The sequence below is a fragment of the Solanum lycopersicum genome, chromosome 12 (genome assembly GCF_036512215.1).
Source record: "Solanum lycopersicum chromosome 12, SLM_r2.1".
Lineage (NCBI taxonomy): Eukaryota > Viridiplantae > Streptophyta > Magnoliopsida > Solanales > Solanaceae > Solanum > Solanum lycopersicum.
Window position 1 is genome coordinate 5,458,606 of NC_090811.1, and position 18,703 is coordinate 5,477,308.

Consider the following 18,703-nt stretch of genomic DNA (forward strand, 5'->3'; position numbering starts at 1 on the left):
ATTATTCGAGGGCGAAGCGACCTTTTAATTTCTTCAAATTTTAAATTTTAGTGAAAATTTTAATTCCGTTAATGTTATTTGGTAGTAAAGTCGTGTGGAGTTCAAGAAAGTTTTTACAGCAGTGAAAATGGGAGATCATAGTCACATATGAGTCTTTGACACTGAAAATGTTTTTTTTTTTTTAGAAATAAATGGGGATTTTATTTATTTATTTTTGATATATATAATAAGTAAGAAGGTATAATCTCAAAAATGATTATATGTAATTTGGAGAAGTGCATTAAAGTCACATAGACACATAAACAAATAGCAAAATAAGTTTTGAGCACATGCAGCAAGAAAATCAAGAATTACACTTTTAGCATCATAACTTTATTTTTAAAAAAAATAAAGAGATAAAGATTCGAAAAATATTAACTTTAATCGAATTTATTATTATGATATTAAATTTTAATGAAAATCTATTATTTTTTTTAACTATTTAATAGTATATTCTTTTACCCTGTGAATATTTTAATAGTATATTTTTTTAAAGGTATATACGTGTTCACGTGGACACATTACTATTTATAATTTTACATTATTTTTTATATTCACATGAGCAAATATATATATTAAAAATACGATATCAAATAATCTAGGGAGATAATAGGTCTCATGAAACTTTAATATCGAAACGACAAATTTGACCAAAATTAAAATATTTTTCAGATCGTTAATAGTATATATAATTGAAATAATTGTAAAAGAGTGAGTTTTATTCACAATGTCAAACTGTTAAGAAGCTAATTGCATGTAAATGAATATACTAAATATGAGTTAGTGGTAATAGGAAAAAAAATAAGCAACTTATTATAACTAATTAAACTACATAAATAATGTAAAAAGAAAAAAAAAAGGAGAATATCTTACTATATTCAATATGAATATATGTATTTATTTAATCTATCATGTACATGTAAATGAACATGCAATGCATAAATAGATAATAAATGGTACAATAACTAAGTTCATGTAAAGATACATGACCAAAATCCTGAAACTATCAAGGATGAATTTGAATGATTCATCTATTATACATAATATATTTATATAAAATTGTGAATAATAATTTATGTATTATAATTAAATTATGTAGATGATTAATGGACAAATTACAAAAATCACATACTTTTAAGGCAAAATTACAATATATCCCTTAAAAGTTTATAATTACAAAAATCCCTCAAAACGGATACAATAATATAAGCGCTGATATATTAATCTAATGCGCAAGATACATTAATTTGATATGTGAGATACACTACTCTGATGCGCGAGATACATTAATCTGATGTCGAGGTACATTTTATACATGATACACTAATCTGATGCACCAGATATATTAATTTGATGCATCAGATACACTAATTTGATGCGCGAGATGCACTAATCTGATGCGCGAAATACACTAATTTGATGTGCGAAGTATATTTTATAAATGATATACTAAGGTGATGTGCGAGATACACAAATATGATGCATGAAAATGAGGATTTTAGAAATTTGTAAAACTTATAAGGATAATGATAATAAGTAAATTAAAAGGTAGATTTCTGTAATTAATTCTTGTAATTAATCCTTGATTATCATTTTAAGCTACATGAGATACATTTATAGATCTTAATGAATAACCCACTATTTTAAGCCCTATGATCTATTGAAATCCTTTACTATTGAGCATTGAAGAGTGATAATTTATGCATGTGTCGGTTGAAGTAATGATAAATGAAAAAAAGACTTTTGACACAATTAAAGAAACACATTTTATATTTTGAAAATTGGAAATTAGGGTGTAATTATATAGTTTGGCGTGCTTATTTGGTCAACATGACATTAAGTTTAATTAAGAAAACATATTTTCTTTTTCATTTTTCATATTTTTTTATATTCGTATATTTCTCGATCATTAAAATTTCATTTTTTAAAAGAATATTATTTTCTTATATTTACTTTTTAATAAAAATAAAAGAACACTCAAACATATAATTGCACTATATATAAACAAATAAGGAAAAAAAGTTTGAAATATATCCGGACTTAAATCGAAACTGTTCTTACGAAATCAAGAGACTTTTTACCCCTAAACTATTTAATGGTAGTATATTTAAATGTATATATGTGCTCACATGCATAAAAATTATTGCATAATTATAAATAGTAATGTTTCACGTGAACACATAGATACCTTTAAAATATAATATTAAATAATTTGAGAGTAAAAAATATTTTATAAAATTTGATATCGTAATAATTTCTCGATCCAAACAAATAAAAATGACATTGAAAGAGAATTTAAGGGCTTGTTTGGGGTTTGACTTAAGGTCGGCGGGTATACATTAATTAAGGTGCAACATCGGTGGTTGGTGAACATGTGGATGCAAAGGCCCCCTCGTTTTTGCTTTGGAAAATTCAATCACATCCTTAATAATCTTTTTTCCCACCCCAACTTTGTATTAGCCATGTGAACCTAATTTTTTTTATTTTTTTTTTAAGATTAAGATATTTGAATTTGAATAATTAACATGTACTATGTATACATTTATTATTAAACATATTAAATATACAATTTACGTAAAAAAGTAATTAGATCATTATTTGATTAAAAAAAGGAATCATTTAAAGATATAATCGAATAGATTATGTCCACTAGTGAACAAACACTAGTTTATCAAGAATATGCAAAGAGAAACACTTCAATCTGTGTGGAGTTCGGAGCCTAAAGGATGAAAAATATTGACAAAAATTTTAAAATGATATATAAATTTAATGAATTTTTTTTAAAAAAAAATTAAAATGAAATCGCTGCCATAGCAGCGATTTTGATACAATTTTTTATTTATTTATTATGGTTATGTACGAACATTAAATCTAAAAAAAATTTAAAAAAAGAAAATTTGTACCGAAATCGCTGCTTTGGCAGCGATTTCATTTTTTTTAAAATAGCAAATATAAGAAAAAAACATTCACGTTAAATCACTTAGCGATTTATTAAAAAAAATTAAAAAAAGAAAATTGTTTTTGGACAACGATTTGTTTAAATTTTTTAACAAATTTTGCAAATCGCTATTGCACGCTGACGAAGTAGCGATTTTGTCGGTCGAAAAAAGCAAAATCACTGTCTGCTCTGTCAGCGATTTTACCTTTTTAGTTAAAAAAATTATTCATATACCGTTTTAAATTTTTTGTCAACATTTTTCACCCTTTAGGTTACGGACTCTCAATTTGTGTCAATTGAAGAAAAATCTGTCTTTTTACCTAATCCTGGTGCCTAAAGACAAAGAGCTTCTTCAATAGCCAACTCGAGCAGTCAAGTTGTAGCCTTTGACTTCATAGAGTCGATACGCACAACACTTAGTATTTATTATTTATAGCAAGGACTATGGGGGTGTCTAATCTCATTCGCTCCCCTAGATTAATACCCATAGATTCAATTGGCTTCATGTAATTAAGAAAATACTAGTTTTCTCTAAACTTCTTGTTCATATCTCTCATCAAGAGGTGCTATCTGATAATGTCTATCTAGTAGATACATTGATAGTTATGAAGGTGGAGATGGTTGATGCTGTACAAATAAGCACTATTGTGACAATTAGCGGTGATATTAATTGATGATAGTTATAATGATAGAGATGATTAATGTTCATATTTGACGATGTTTGTTGACCATTGTGTAGTTTGTGATGGTTGATGGATGATGTTAAAAGTAGTTGGTGATAGTGATGGAGGTGATCGATAATAAAAGTTATCGACAACTAAATATGGGGGCAAAATCAATTGTGATATTGGTTGACAGAAAATATAATTATAAAAAATGATAGTAGGTGATTGGTGTAGTAGCTACTAGCATTGATAAAGGTAGTTTTCAAAGATGATACTGATCTTTGATTGTTATGATGGTGATTGTGATGTCTGAGACGATCGATGGTGATGGCTCATGGTTGTGGACAAAGTTAGCAGTGAAAATTATTACACAAACATAAGATCCCATGAGTGCTTAAATCTTCATATGTATAAAAACACTTAATGACCTAAGATCTAAATAATTCAAATTTAAATATTCGTTAAATGCAAACAAAACTCAGACTCGTATCTCCATTAAATGCAAACATTCAGATTCAAACCTTCGTTAAATGCAAATTTAAATATTCGTTAAATGCAAACAAAACTCAGACTCGTATCTCCATTAAATGCAAACATTCAGATTCAAACCTCCGTTAAATGCAAACAACTGACGCTATCAAGTAATTATAGCTAAAGAAGGGTAAAAAGGGTAAAAGTGCATTTTAAAATCATACAATCACTATGAAGGTCATTCAAGTTCATTTTGGTATTTTCAAAAAGAAATAGGAAATCTTTATGCCAACTAACTCCCTTGGCTGATCACTCGCACCAAATAGTTCTAAAACTCAGAATCCAAGGGACCTCGACGAAGGAAGGACACAGACGAAGACATCGATATATTTCATTTCTTCAGTCATGCATTGATCTCAAATGAACCATGGACTAAACAATCACTGCCAGTAAGAGCAATGCCAATTAGAGAGAACATAAAAAGATGGCAATTCCGCATAAATATTACTCTTATTTCTTAACGTTAAAGTAAAATCCAGTACAACTATTGGCATGCATGCACAATATGGAATACAAATTCTTGTTAATTGGGTCTCCTTCCAAACACTCCCTAGCCTTCACAACATACTTAAATTCTCGCCCATAAAGGTAACATGCCACGGCGGCCTTGTAAGTCAGCAGTTCCCAGTCACCTGCCATCAACAGGCAAATCGAAGTATTAAAATGTAAAACCTTTGCTGGAATACAAATATTGAGTAATACGCATCAGTGGATTCTCAAGAATATGAGCTTTTCTCGGTGTTGTTCCTGACATTTGAATGTGTTCTCTTCCTCAATCTTGAAACAGGTTTGGGTGAGGAATATTAGTAGTTCAGTTGGTGGGTTGACTACCCGAACTTTCACCACATTGGTGAGAGTTTGATTCCCTGCTTTGTAATCCCCTTCCCATTTCCATTTCCCCAACCCTGTATTCAATTTTTTTTAAAAAAAAACGGGTCTGTTGTGGTGTTTTGATAGCTTCGATTCTTTTTTCCCCAGAATACAGTGTTTGTTCAGTAGGTTGCTTTGAAATTTATCATTTTGAAAGGATTGGTGTAAAAATTGTAATATTTTGGCAGTCCGTCTTCTTCTGTCTAACATGTAAGTTTAACTAGACTCAAAATTAATTACAATAGGCAGAGGAAACGAAATGTTATCCTGGATGAAGTTGGAGATATCCCTGCTGCATGTGGCATTTCTAATATATACAAGAGAGAGTTTGGTCATCACAGGTGGAAACTGAACCTAAAGAAAGCAGACCGGTGCACTAAGCTCCTGCTATGAGGGGTCAGGGAAGGGATGGATCACAAGGGTCTATTGTACTCAGTCTTACACTACATTTCTGCAAGATAACCCGTGACCTCCCGATCACATGGTATGCCAGAGAAAACTGAACTTCTACAAGTGTAATGACTCAGAGAACAAGGATGTTTCTTCACCCCCTCACAGTTTTGTTAAAAGCGCAGAAAAGCGCGCTTCAAAGCAAGGCGACCCTTGTGCGCTTTTTTAACTTGAAGCGAGGCGATTTGAAAAAAGCACTCGCTTCAGAGGAAGAAGCGAGAAGCGACGCTGAGGAAAAAGCGCAAAAAAGCGCGCTTTTTATAATAAAAAAAAAAGCGACAATTAGGGTTTTTTTAAAAAAAATAGGTTTTTTTTTTAAAAAATCTGAAATATAACTTCTCTCTCCTCACAACTCTTCTTTCCCTTTTCTCCTCGTGACTCTTTTTCCCTTCTCTCCTCGCGACTTTCTTTCCCTTCTCTCTCCTGAAGCTCTCAACTGAGGCTGCTGGCTGCCGCCCTTCTTTTTCTCGTGAAGATCTCGACTGAGGCTGCTGGCTGCCTCCTTTCTTTCTCTCCTCAAGATCTCGACTGAGGCCTGCAGGTAATTTGTTCATCTCTTTTTTCTTCTTCTTCTCTTCTTTTCTTCATCTCTATTCTCTGCTGCCTGCTCTTTTCTTCTTAGTTCTTAACTGACTGCTGCCTCTGTTTTTTTTTCAATTCTTTTTTTTTTTTTGGTGATCAGTGTGTATGCTAGCAGCCTTTTTTTATTATTTTCTGAAACTTCCTTTTGTTTGTAGTATTTTGTGATTTAATTATGTTTTTGATTTTTTGCTTTATATGTTATGACTTGTGAGTATTTTTTCTAAGTAATTTCTTTCAATCTAAGACTATATTACCTCTTTTTAGTAATTTAATATTTTTTTATTTTTATACTAAATGTCGCTTTTTTTTAAAAATGTGCGCGCTTCGCTTCACGCTTCTCGCTTCTGTGAAGCAAGCCCTCATCGCTTTTTTCCGCTTCTCGCTTCCCAAAACACTGCCCCCTCAAAATGGCCACACCCGTATTTGGGGCCTTAAATGCTGGCATCTAGCCAAAGACATCCAGCAATAGATATGCATGAAAATGGAGAAAACAAGAACCTAAATTTATCAAAGTCGGTTTCTAATTTGTCTAAGACCTGACACTATTAACAATGCAGTATTATGTCTTGGAACCACGTGAATTTTTTAACAATTTGAATTTTAACTCTTGTACATATATACTAGTACTAACTATTAAAGCCAATTCTTGACTTTTGCATCATATATATTAGCATTAAGAAACTAGAAAACTTAGAAGCTGGATCAGGAAACAGTTCTTTGTTAGGATCCATGCAGTTTTCCACACAACTGTTTTTCAGGCAAATATAATTCAAGGTGGATCAGGTTCTTCAGAATTTGTTAACAGATTATTAGCTGCTAGAAAGTTGAGCATAAACAAACACAAAAAAACTGCTACACATCAAACGTTATGGGGAAAGATGTGGTGGGAGGGTCAAACCAAACAGCTAATATACAACCTTAATCACCTCAAACCAAGAACAAGCCCACAAAGCTTTAGTCTTTAGTATTTGGACCTTTGCCATGGTAAACAAGTGAATTTAGTTGCATGTTAAAAAGAAAGAAATGAAGTTTTACCTGAAGCAATATCTGAAGTGAGTATAGTCTGGCTGAAGTAATGAGTCAGCCACCATCTGCAACGGAGCCTCCATGACTTGCTAGACTCATAATCGCTAAATATTTTTGGAATCTGACTAATCCATTTTGTGAATTTTTGCTTCTCACTATCTTCACCGTTGGAGCACACAGACATGCAATCTTCTTCACATTGAAAAAGCCTCAGGAAGCAACAAGCTAACTCCTTCCATGTGTCACAATTTGCATGAGTAGCATCCAAATGCAAAGCTATCATTTCCATCAGCTTTTCAGTGCTATACTCTCCTGATGATGATATAAACCAAGCCCGAGGAAAAACAGAAAAAAAATCAATATATAATGCATAATGCATCAATTGCAAAAATAAGGTATCATTTGGGACAGTACCACAAAATGAGACTTTCTTTTCAGTGCTATAATCTCCTGATTGTTTATATAAACCAAGGCCAAGAAAAACGCAGAAAAAAGAAACTCAATATACAATGATTAACGCATTAATTGCAAAAATAAGGTACCATTTGGGGGTTCTAGTCTGTTTTCTTACTAGTATATTATTATTTTTCTGTTGGCATTACCTTATCCTTTGATTTTTCTTGCTATTTGTTGTTTCATTTATTTTGGCTATCTACACTATTTTATTGTCAGTACTTGTCTTTCTTCGTTATTTTCATCATTGCTTTTCTACACTTGCTCAGCTTTCAAACCTGTTCTCAAGCCGGGGGTCTATCGGAAACAACCTCACTAGTCTCTCAAGGATAGGGGTAAGGTTTGCGACTTTGCGTACACCTCACCCTCCCCAGACTCCACCTGTGGGACTATGCTGGGTATGTTGTTGCATCTTCAAAAATCAACAAATCTAAAACTAGGGGTATCTTGCAAGCATAGGTCTTAAGAGTTTTCTGTAAATAAGCTAAGCTAGTTTACTTCTATTTTGAGATCTGGAACTCGCTGGTATATACATATTTTTTATTTTTTTTGTAATTCCAGTGCAGATTGTTCAGTTCTCCAGGGGGTACATCAATAAGATGAGCACATTGCCTAAACTTCAAATTTCCTGATTTGCTTTGTTTTAAGAGGAGGCAACCTTGTAGCAATAGCTCCTGTTTATATGGTTGACCAGGGTACGAATCTTGGACCAACTTCTCCAATGAGGAGGCAAGGCTGCTACATTTGCCACCCCCCAGCCCGTCTAAGCAGGAGCCTTCTGGCATTGGGGTCTGCCCAAACAGTTGCCACAAATTGTCCAAAATGGAAGGAGCAAAATTATTGGATTTGAACATAAAACTTTGGCTGAATACATGTGGCCACTTCAACTTTTATTTAGACATGTCAAACTAAGAACACGTATCAAACACCTAAAGTTTGCGAAAACTGTGCCTATTCAACACTTTATAGGGACACAATAAGAAAATAAAACATGAGTAGTCCACACGCGAATGACATGGAAAATACAGCAATAAAACAAAGACACTTCGATTCTGATAACAAATAATCAAAAGAAAAAGTAAACTTTTTGAGCCCTCCAGAAAGGGAAAAGAAAGACCAATGATCCAAAAAGAATACAAGAGAAAGTCCTGAGAAAGAGAGGAAAAACTAGAAGAGCAACAAAAAAAGGAAAGAAATTAGCCATTTGAAGTCATTTAATTGGCTGAAAAAGAATGTGAAATACACATTGTGCCATGTCAAGGCATCGTGCTTAATAGGCATAGTTTTCATAGACATCAGGTGTTTCACAGAGGTCATGTCATTAATTGAGGTATCTAAATGGAAATCCCAGGCAGGAACTCACATGTGCAGAAGATGCATGTTGCCAAGATGTGGATGTTGAGATGGATGTGCAGGCATACTAGGAGGGATAATATTAGGAATGAAGTTATCCAGGAGAACCTGGGAGTGGCGGACAACATGAGAGAAGCAAGATTGAGATGGTTTGAGCATGTGCAGAGAAGGTGTGTTGATGCCCCAGTGAGAAGGTGCGAGAGGCTGGTTGTAGAAGGCACACATAGGGTAGATGTAGGCCGAAGAAGTACTGGGGAAAGGTGATTAGACATGACATGACACAACTTCATATTACCGAGTACATGTCTCTAGATAGGAAGAAGTGGAGGTCGTGTATTAGGGTAGAGGGATAGAAGTCATAGTACTAGTCGTACTGTTGTAGTGCTTGCAATATATGGTTTATTATGTTTTCAATATCACACAACTTTGATGTTTGGTACTATTTCTTTCTTGTATACTTGGCACTGATTTTCTTATTAATGACTATGCTTTCTTCATTGTATTTTTCTCCCTCTACTTGAATTTGATACACTTGAGCCGAGGGTCTTTCAGAAACTACCTCTCTATCTCCATGAGGTAGTGGTAAGGGATGCATACACTCTACTATCTCCAAACTCCACTTGGTGGGATTTCACCGGGTATGTAGTAGTATTTTTAAATTTTAAAAGGTTAAGCATACACATTTGTTAGGGAGGAACGGGTTGTTGTCTCCTTATACGGTCTTGGACAGTTCACATATCATGATTTAGCTTTTGGGGTAGATTTACATCCAAGGTTCAATACCAAGATCAAATTTATCCTTATTCGTGGTTTATCCAATGTTGAGCCCACATAACACTCCAAATGTCCAAGCTTGGATGTGTGAGATTATGTTAAAGTGGTCCCTATTGGTTGAGATAATGGGTTGGCCATGTCATGAGTCAAGAGCTAGCTTTTAGAGTTGAATTAGACAAGATTCATTTCTTGAAAAAATAGATAAGTTTTGTTTAAGCCAATTTTATTGAACATCATTTATTGCATGTCCTTAAGACAATACTTCGGAGTGACGCTAACTTTGTGGAAGTACTAAGATTTTGTATCTCCTATCTCTTCAAGATGAAGTGAATAAAATGATTATTCAGGTTAGGATGTACCCCTTCTATGCAAGATGATGAGTCTCCCCAATGAGTGGCTACAAGCAGGATCTTTCTCCAAATTTTCCTCATGGATTGCTGAAAGTTTGACATAGTTACCGCTGTCAAAATGCTCCAAGATAGTAGCTTTCAACCTGCATGCCACATGATAAAGAACAAACAAACCAGAAGAAATTAGACGTAGTGACTAAGACCGGAGAAAAATAAATAATGATCGGTTGTACAGGAAGCAGTCAAACACTCAACTAATGACACGTCAAGAAGCTCACTACAGAAAATTGTCATATGTTACTGAACAATCTCTTGTAAAATTGGATATCTACCTATGATTTATGAAATCAAAACAAAAACTAAGGTGGAATTGAAGAAAATGGAATAGCTTGTATATAGAAATTTCTATGTCAGTCCTTTCCTTTTTATCTCCTTTTTTAGATACTCCTCGGAATACCTTGTAAGTTTTCCACATAATGTCACATAATTTAGATTATAACTCTAATTTTAGATATTTGAATTATTCTTAACAGAATCCTCATACCCGTATACTTACCTGGATCCGTACCCTCGAGTCTTCAAATTTAGATCATGAAAAGATCTGACCTCTAGATCCACACACACCCGTATCAGACACCCACACCTAAGTCCGGGAAACTTAGATAAAAAAGAACTAAACATAAGGCATACTAACCTTTTGAACATAACAATTGGAAGTGTTATCAGGACAGAGATCTGTCACAAATCAATACCCGAATTTCAGTTAAATTCTTTAAAGAATTGGGGCTTGGCTTGATATTGATTCAGATAAAGTTAGCATGAATGATATCTTTATCATGTAAATATCGAGTCAAACTCATCTTGATTTAAGAAGTGGAGCTTCACTTGATAGATATAGATATTAGCATTAGTTCAGAGATAATAAAAGTTTATCATTCCATAAAAGATCTCTAGTAAATAGTGAAGAAAAGTTTAAGTGGCAACATCTAAGCGGTCTGTCACTTCAATATTTAATCATTCCATTCACATAAAAAATCTTGATATACTAGTAACCAGCACTGTTTTGTCTGAGAAGTTCAAAACTCATCATCATTGTTATCTTTTAGATTTATATTCAACTTTTTTCATAAGAGAGAAACAGCTACCTCAACTGAAATGATGTGTTGGTGTATGGAGTAAATTTTTCCACCTCATCAAGAGCCTCCTTCACCTGATCCCCGAGCAGCAGCATCTGTTAAGATGTTAGACTTTTAAGTACATGAAAAGCATATTATATATTAATTTAATATATCACTCAACACCTGATAGAATCATCAGTGGACCTATACTTTTGAAGTAATGGATGCTCCATTACAATTAACATACAGTTGCTACAACCATCAAATATAAGTGCACAACTATTTGAATAATGTAGGTAAAAAATTTTAACATGTAAATCATTTAAAATTATCATTCTATTTAAAATTGTTCTAGACATTTTTCATATTATTCAAACAATGAATAATAGCATCCACTGCTTACACTAATTTATTCCCACAAAAATTCAGTGTGAGATTAGCCTTAGATTGAATATTTTGATTCAATTACAAAATTAATAAACAAAAAAAAGTTAAATAAGATGTTAATCTGAAAAGTCATAAGAGAAAAAGAAAAGCGCAAGGGTGTCTGGAGGAAGATTAAGTTTTTTATAAGGGTGTCTGGAGAGAGTAAAAGGAAACACAAAAAAATAAGAAAATGAACATCAACGAAAGAGCTTTTATAAGTGAGAAAAAAAAAATTCTTTCTGTTTTGGAGGAAGATTAAGTTTTTTCAGGAGGGGAAGTAAAAAGAGATAGTGTTCTTCTTTCTGGAAGAGATTGTATTGTCTGGAAAAAGGATAGAAAAGTAAAAATGGAAAAGAGGAGTAAAAAGGAAAGCAAGACGAATAAGAAAATAACAACATTCCCAGTTTCAAAAAAGAAAAACATCATCAGAATAAGAAAAAATTGTAGAAAATGAGAATCGAACTCGTGTCGCGGAGGATTTGGTCAACATTTCACCCGCCATTCAACTGAAGCACCCACTTACATTTTGAGCCTGGCGGTGCTAACTGATGAAGTTTAACCTTCTATACAAATTGTCAATGTAAATAGAGTATCTAGATACCAACTCGAATAAATAAGATGGAATATTTGCAAATATATTCTTGAAGTATATATTTACAAAACATTCATAAATATTAGAATTTTTAACATTATTGAACACAAACAACTTGAGATGAAACTAATTTGAGGTGGTGCGTTTAATATACCAGCTTAATTTCAAGTTCAAGCTGTGTTCAACAACTTGAATCATTATGAGCCCCAGGGCTAGGTTTCAAATAAAAAAGGAGTTCTCCTCTATTGGTTTTAGCTGATGAAGCTAACACAATGATCAGCATGCAGAAAATAGAGATACACAAACAGATACATATAACCAACCAATATGAGGTTACGGAGTCCTCTTCCGAGAGTTGGGGATAATGTGAACATGCATGAACTTCCTACGACATCTATAAAATACAGTTCTGAATAAATTTGAAAAATTCTGTCTGAATTCTTTCTTGGACATAAGCAATTACCTGTATTAAAGGATGAAAAGCCTCTAGTACTGGTGGACTGGAATGCAGAGCATGTCGTAAATACTTTATTGCATTCTTATAGTTGTCATTACGCAGGGCCCGATGCATATTGAGAACATCCTCTAAATTTTCATCTGAGGAAGGCAATTGTAAAGGCAATAACCACAATGGAAGACCTACATTTGAATAGAGTAAGAAATATCATAATTAAATCTAATCAGCAAGAAGAACATGACATATATTATATTATTGTTGGGAGCTGGGTGGTGACAGTATTTTTTGGAATTAGTCGAGTTATGCGTAAGATGGCCATGGACACCGTGGTTATCCAAAAATAAAGAACATAATGTATCTCAATTGGAGCTTAAAAAAAACCCAAACCATGTCGAATGCACAATATCCACCTTCACAAGGGTTGAAGGACTTAGAAATTCCAGATTCTATACACCTCATGTCAACTGCCTTTTCATCCTTTTGAGAATATTCCAAGAGAATGTTCTCTCCTAAAGTACTAACTTCCTCATCTTCACATCATCCCTTTAGGAAACTGAAGTATATAATCCAGGGCAGGCCCATTTTGTCACCATCCAAAGTATTGAAAATTTTAAAAGTCCACACTTTTTCCCATGTTCCTTGCAGGTATGATTTTGCAACAACCCAAAATGAGGGAGGGAAGCTTGGCTGCTGTTGTCATTAGTCAGCTGCTCCTCCTCCCACTCATCTGGAGAGTTCTTGGAAGATGCCATTCATTTTAATGTCTAAAGAAGACCCAGACAATACGTACCTATAACCACATTCCTATGTAATTATATGTAACTATTTTTTGGCTAAAGTATACCCTATGCCAACACTTGTAACATACCTAAACCCAAAGAAAAATTAGAGGCTAAATTCACATTACAGAATGACCTGTACAAACTAAAGGTAATTATTCGAATGATAGACATGTTCATTCTTGAAATCAACAATAATCAGTCATCAATCGTGCCAACTTCAATTAAGACACAGAGATAAAGGGTCTCGTCTGACCCCTTCATAAGAGAGAAGGGAAAAAGAAAAGTCAACTTGTTTTTTCAGCCCATACTACATATTGTACCTCAAGTCCAAATCCAATTGCCATGAACCAGGCTCTAAGGTTCTCTGCAAGTAAAAGCAAAATTTGCTACCCTTTTGAATTTCATGTATGACTATGCCGCCGCATAGACAAATCTTTAAGCCATGAGCAACACTCACCACGATTATAGAATATGGAATGATAGGGATCATCACCACTCTGATCCATAGAAGAACCTTCACGGTCACTTCTTTCAGAAGAATTCATGTAAAAGTCTTGTGGCTGAAAATTGTCATTTTGCGTTTCTCCCGGCACATTATCATCATCAACCATGGCAACTTCTCTCTGTTGACTGACATCAACTCCCAAGATCTCTTTATCATTCCTAATAGAGGTGTTTGAATCACAATTGAATGGAGAATTAGCCTCTTCGCCTTCAACAGCATCATGCTCCTCTGAATTTAAAATGGACATAAATATTCTGTCCTCAAAGGTCTCTGACTGCACCGTGCTATCAAATCTGTCCAACTCTTGCAAATGCAACTCCTTTGGGATAGTAGAATACCATAACTGATAAAAGACTAAGCCCACAACTAAATTAGAGACTGGATCACTACCAAAACCACGTTGCTGCATGAGCCTGATACAAATCACAGCCAGGGGAGGTAATATTAAGCCTTTGGAATTTCATATACAAAAATGCTATCCCAGACCCCACATGTGGTTTTCACTGGGTGGGCTGTTGTTGTTATATAAAAATGCTACACTAGGATTACATTCCAATAGAGCATTCATCCTTAAAAGAAAAGATTTTGCATAGCCAGTTTTGCCACCAAAAATTTGACTGATAATCAATTTATCATTGCCTACAATTTTGTCCAACAAATTTTTATACTAAACATTGAGAAAAGCACAGAGAGGATTATCAATATGCAACTCATATTTACTTGGTTTAAAGTTGAACATTTGGATAAACAGAAGAACGTGATATTTCTCAATTTTGCCCGTTCAGCCTGTCATGGACACATTTAAGTTTAACATATCCACCAAGTTCTGCAAAGGCAAATTTTTGATTCATCTAAAGCCAAATGAAATATATAACGTAGGTCGTATCTTCCAAAGTGTAATGGTTGGGCAACCCAAACCACACTTGTCAGGCCAGCCGTTTTCGAAAATCAAACAAGTATCTATGGTTAAAATTCATCTTACTAATTTAAAAAGTAGCAATTATAACCCCCGTCCCTGAAGAAACATCATCTAGTTTATACACAGCAACAACATACCCAGAGTAATCCCACAAGTGGGATTTGGGGAGGGTAGGATGTAAGTAGACCTTACTTCTACCTTGTATCTGCGGTTAAAATTCAGTTTACTAATTCCAACAGATATATTATTCTGATTGTTAATTATGAGTCTCTCTTCAAGAAAATGTCACTTTCCTCTGCAGGTGACAGGACAATACTTTAGTTAACAATATTGACACCATTAGAAAGAGTCGGATTTAGCACAAGAAAAAGATTACCGCTCTGGACCCTTTTTTATAACTTCAGTTTTTTCTCAAAAAGTAAACAAAACTTTTTTCCATTAATTGGCAATTGATTTTCGCCAACCTACAAGAGAAAGATAAGTTAAATGCCAAGAACTTACGATAAGGCACCCTGATGTGCATCCTGTGTGTTCCCGCGTTTGAGACAGAAAAGGATGAATTCCAAATGAACAGCAAAACGGTCCTGCCACAATTCAGACTTCACAATGAGCTACCACAAAGGTGAAATTCAATTTTCCCTTTCATAAAGTTTGGAACACAAAATCATGCTGACATCACCGATCTACCACTATCACTTACAAAAGCAATGTTTTTTAAAAGTGAGCACCAAACATGAACGAATACTAACTTTAGCAGCTTGTGACTTAGTTACATTACACAATACAAAAACATAACTCCATTTATAAACATGATAATCAATGGCACCTCAGCATCCTGAAAAGCTCCATTGTATTTTTTTTGGATGAAGTAAAGCTCCAAGGCTATCTTAACCATACAATGTCTCGCGTCTTCATCAAATGTCATTACGAGGCCATATATTTATGTCACTATATTTTAACCGCTTTGAACTACACATTCCTAAAATATGTAGAAAACTCAGACTTTCTTTTTGATGCTGCGATCGAACAACAAAAATAATAAGTCAGTAAACCTAGCATCTCAAGGAAAATGAAGTTTTGTTCTTTAGAACTATTAATGGGTTACTGAAATTAAATTTACCAATACATTGCATTTTAAAGGTACCTGACAAGGAACTAGTAAATGTTGTAGGAAACATTTGAAAAAGGGCACCATGGAGAAAGTTCAAAGCCAATGAACTACACATAATCAAAAAAAATAAAATAATGAACAACAACAACAATAGTCAATAGACTTGGTATTTCCACAAAAAGAAAATCTTATTCTGTAGAACTTCTTTTGGGCTAATGAAGATAGAAATTTACTGGTAATATATTGTGTTATTTGTAGTTTTGATGATTTGACAAACTTTTCACTGTCAGCTGAAAAAGTTCAAAAAGTTGGTGCACAGTCTCCAATAGTGACAACAGTGACAGAATGGGCAGACACGGCAGAAACCTCAACCAATCGCAATGCTTTAAGGATTGTGACTATCTCATATAAACATAACATCCAATAGTCACAATCTTAGTTTTTGCAAATTGAAAAGGCATCTCAAGAACTTTTGCGAAGGCTGAGAAATTTGAAGAAAAGAAATATTTCAAAGAACAACTCAAGCTAAGGTGCTGATAGTGTAGGTGTCTTAGAAGTATTTCTTTTGATCTGAAATTGTAATCTGGTCCTAAAACTTATAAAGGATTCAGTTTGTTTTGGTCAGTGAATTCTAACTTAGTTAAGTTCAACTAACTTAGTGGGCAATCTGTGTATTGCTTAGAAAAGTCTAAATCGTCAGTTGAGTGGTGGTTTAGTGGGCAACCTGTGTGTTGCTTAGTGAATCCTAAGTTGTCTAGTAGTAATAGCTTAGTGGGCAGAGTCATATTTGCTTAGGCTCTTCAAGCAATAGAGTTATTGCTTGATAGTGAGATTAATGATTTTTTCTCACTCTTTTGTAACCGGTTTTACTTTTGCTTGTGAAGATTAGAGAAAACGGTTGGAAATCCTGTGCGACAGGTCGTGGTTTTACTCCCTTGATCAAGGAGGTTTTCACGTAAACTGACTGTGTTGATATTCTGCCTTTATTTACCGTCGTTCTTATTTTGAGTGTGTCAAGGGACCTGGTCCATTGACTGTTAGTGGACTCGTGTATTCTAACATATGGCATATAAAAGGTACTTTGCAAGAAAATAGTAAATGTTACAGAAAACTTGAAAAGAGCAACTTGGAGTAATACAGAACTAATGACCAAACATATAAGCAAATACTTTATATATTTTTAAATTGTTACCTTTGGGGGCCTGTTTTTCATAGGTCCAAGCTTCTTCATCCAAAGTTCATAAATATCTTGTATCCTCTTTGAACTGATAGTGTCACCTTTTATATGCTCAATGAGCTCCAAAATTGCCTAAAATGTTAGAAATCATATCAAAACATGACTATTCTTGCTGGATAAAACTTTTTTATAGAAACAAGCCATAATACATAAACGGACACTCAAATTTGCGCACAACTGGCATGTTAACACTCCAACCTTGAAAAATCACATTTATACACCCTAACTCATCTCCACCGTGTCATTACGAACACTCCAACTAACAAAATGATCATCTACACACTACCAAAACTTATATGATAAGTCAGGTTAGTGTGTCCATGAGATACAATAGAGACAAATTGGAGTGATTAGTTGCTAGCTGAAACCAAATTGAGCTCTCTACATGGGCAACTTGACAATTGAGGTAAAATTTGAGTGTTCGAATTAAGCTTAAAAAAAAACGAAGTACCAAAATGAAATAAAGTAATTGGATAGATTGAATAGATTAGTACCATAAACTTTGTGCGAGTTTTGAATACGGCTGATTCTTTTGTAGTTCCTTTAAGAAGAACACTCAGTACACCACTAGCCTCAGCATATTTATGTTGCCGCATCAATTTTTCCAGCAAACGTCGAAGTCTTCTCCTATGTTCAGACTGTAAACTCCGATGATCTTTGTGTAAACTGCCGATTCCCCGTTTTAGACAAAAACTTGGTTTAGTATTTGCTAATATGACAGAGTTAATCCTTCTAGCTTCTGTAGATGGATTAATTCCACAATTATAATCATCTTCGGCATTATTACGTTTCCTCGTACGGGATTTTCGGGCCTTTGATGCATCTTCTGCTACCTCCATTGATGGCTTCGTTTGGAGGTTAAAGCTTTACTTCCAGTTTTTCAGGGTTTAAGAAGAAGAAGAAATTAGGGGTTTTACAGAGAGGAAAACACCTAAATAGTCACTTTACTTTTTCGGTTTATTCGCGCCCTTGGGTGAATTGTGTACGCTATTTTCGGATTAAATCGAATAATTAAATTGAATAATTATATTAAATTGAATTGAATTGAAATTTTTTAAATTGAATAATTAAATCAAATTGAATCGAAATTTTAGTTGGAATGGTTTCTTGATTTTAAGGATTGGTTATCAAAAAGTTTATGTTTAGAACTAAATTGGAGTTAATTACTTTTGTGTGTTTTTTATTATTGTATATTATGATGATTATATTTATATTTTATGTTTGTACATATTTAATAGAAATACTTATAAATATTGTATTTTATTATTCACAATTTTATTTTAAATAGTGTTAATAAAATTATATTAAGTTATTTGATCAAGTATAAAATAAATACTTAATAAGTATCGTTAATATTCGTTATATTTTACATTTTTCTTGTAAATGTAACCTGAAAAGGTCCATTGAGATGTACATAATTAAAATATTTCTTTACCGTGAGTTGATTTATTACTCAATGTAATCACAAATTTTTCACAAGTATTATTGACATTACAAGTAATAAATTATAACTAAAGAATATGAA

At 33.6% G+C, this 18,703-nt stretch overlaps 1 protein-coding gene and 1 long non-coding RNA gene across 5 annotated transcripts; one reads left to right on the forward strand and one right to left on the reverse strand.

Moving 5' to 3' along the window:
- Window positions 1–4,604: 4,604 nt before the first annotated feature.
- Window positions 4,605–18,144, reverse strand: LOC101256747 (uncharacterized). 2 transcript variants are annotated; one of them, XM_069292477.1, is made up of 10 exons: window positions 17,673–18,102; window positions 17,134–17,250; window positions 15,975–16,048; window positions 15,332–15,414; window positions 13,864–14,324; window positions 12,631–12,806; window positions 11,177–11,262; window positions 10,041–10,174; window positions 7,111–7,413; window positions 4,605–4,805 (listed from the first exon to the last, which is right to left on the reverse strand). In XM_069292477.1, the coding sequence occupies exons 3-10, from the start codon at window positions 16,023–16,025 to the stop codon at window positions 4,624–4,626; spliced, it is 1,476 nt and encodes a 491-aa protein (XP_069148578.1). In that variant the 5' UTR covers window positions 16,026–16,048; window positions 17,134–17,250; window positions 17,673–18,102; the 3' UTR covers window positions 4,605–4,623. The 2 variants fall into 2 exon arrangements, with proteins under 2 accessions (XP_069148578.1, XP_004251881.1); XM_004251833.5 differs by lacking the exon at window positions 15,975–16,048 and having other exon boundaries at window positions 17,673–18,144.
- Window positions 5,853–9,133, forward strand: LOC138340599 (uncharacterized). 3 transcript variants are annotated; one of them, XR_011213260.1, is made up of 3 exons: window positions 5,853–6,034; window positions 7,824–7,952; window positions 8,116–9,133. It is a non-coding gene; the product is annotated as an uncharacterized lncRNA (long non-coding RNA). The 3 variants fall into 3 exon arrangements; XR_011213261.1 differs by having other exon boundaries at window positions 8,121–9,133; XR_011213259.1 differs by lacking the exon at window positions 8,116–9,133 and having other exon boundaries at window positions 7,824–8,063.
- Window positions 18,145–18,703: the final 559 nt, after the last annotated feature.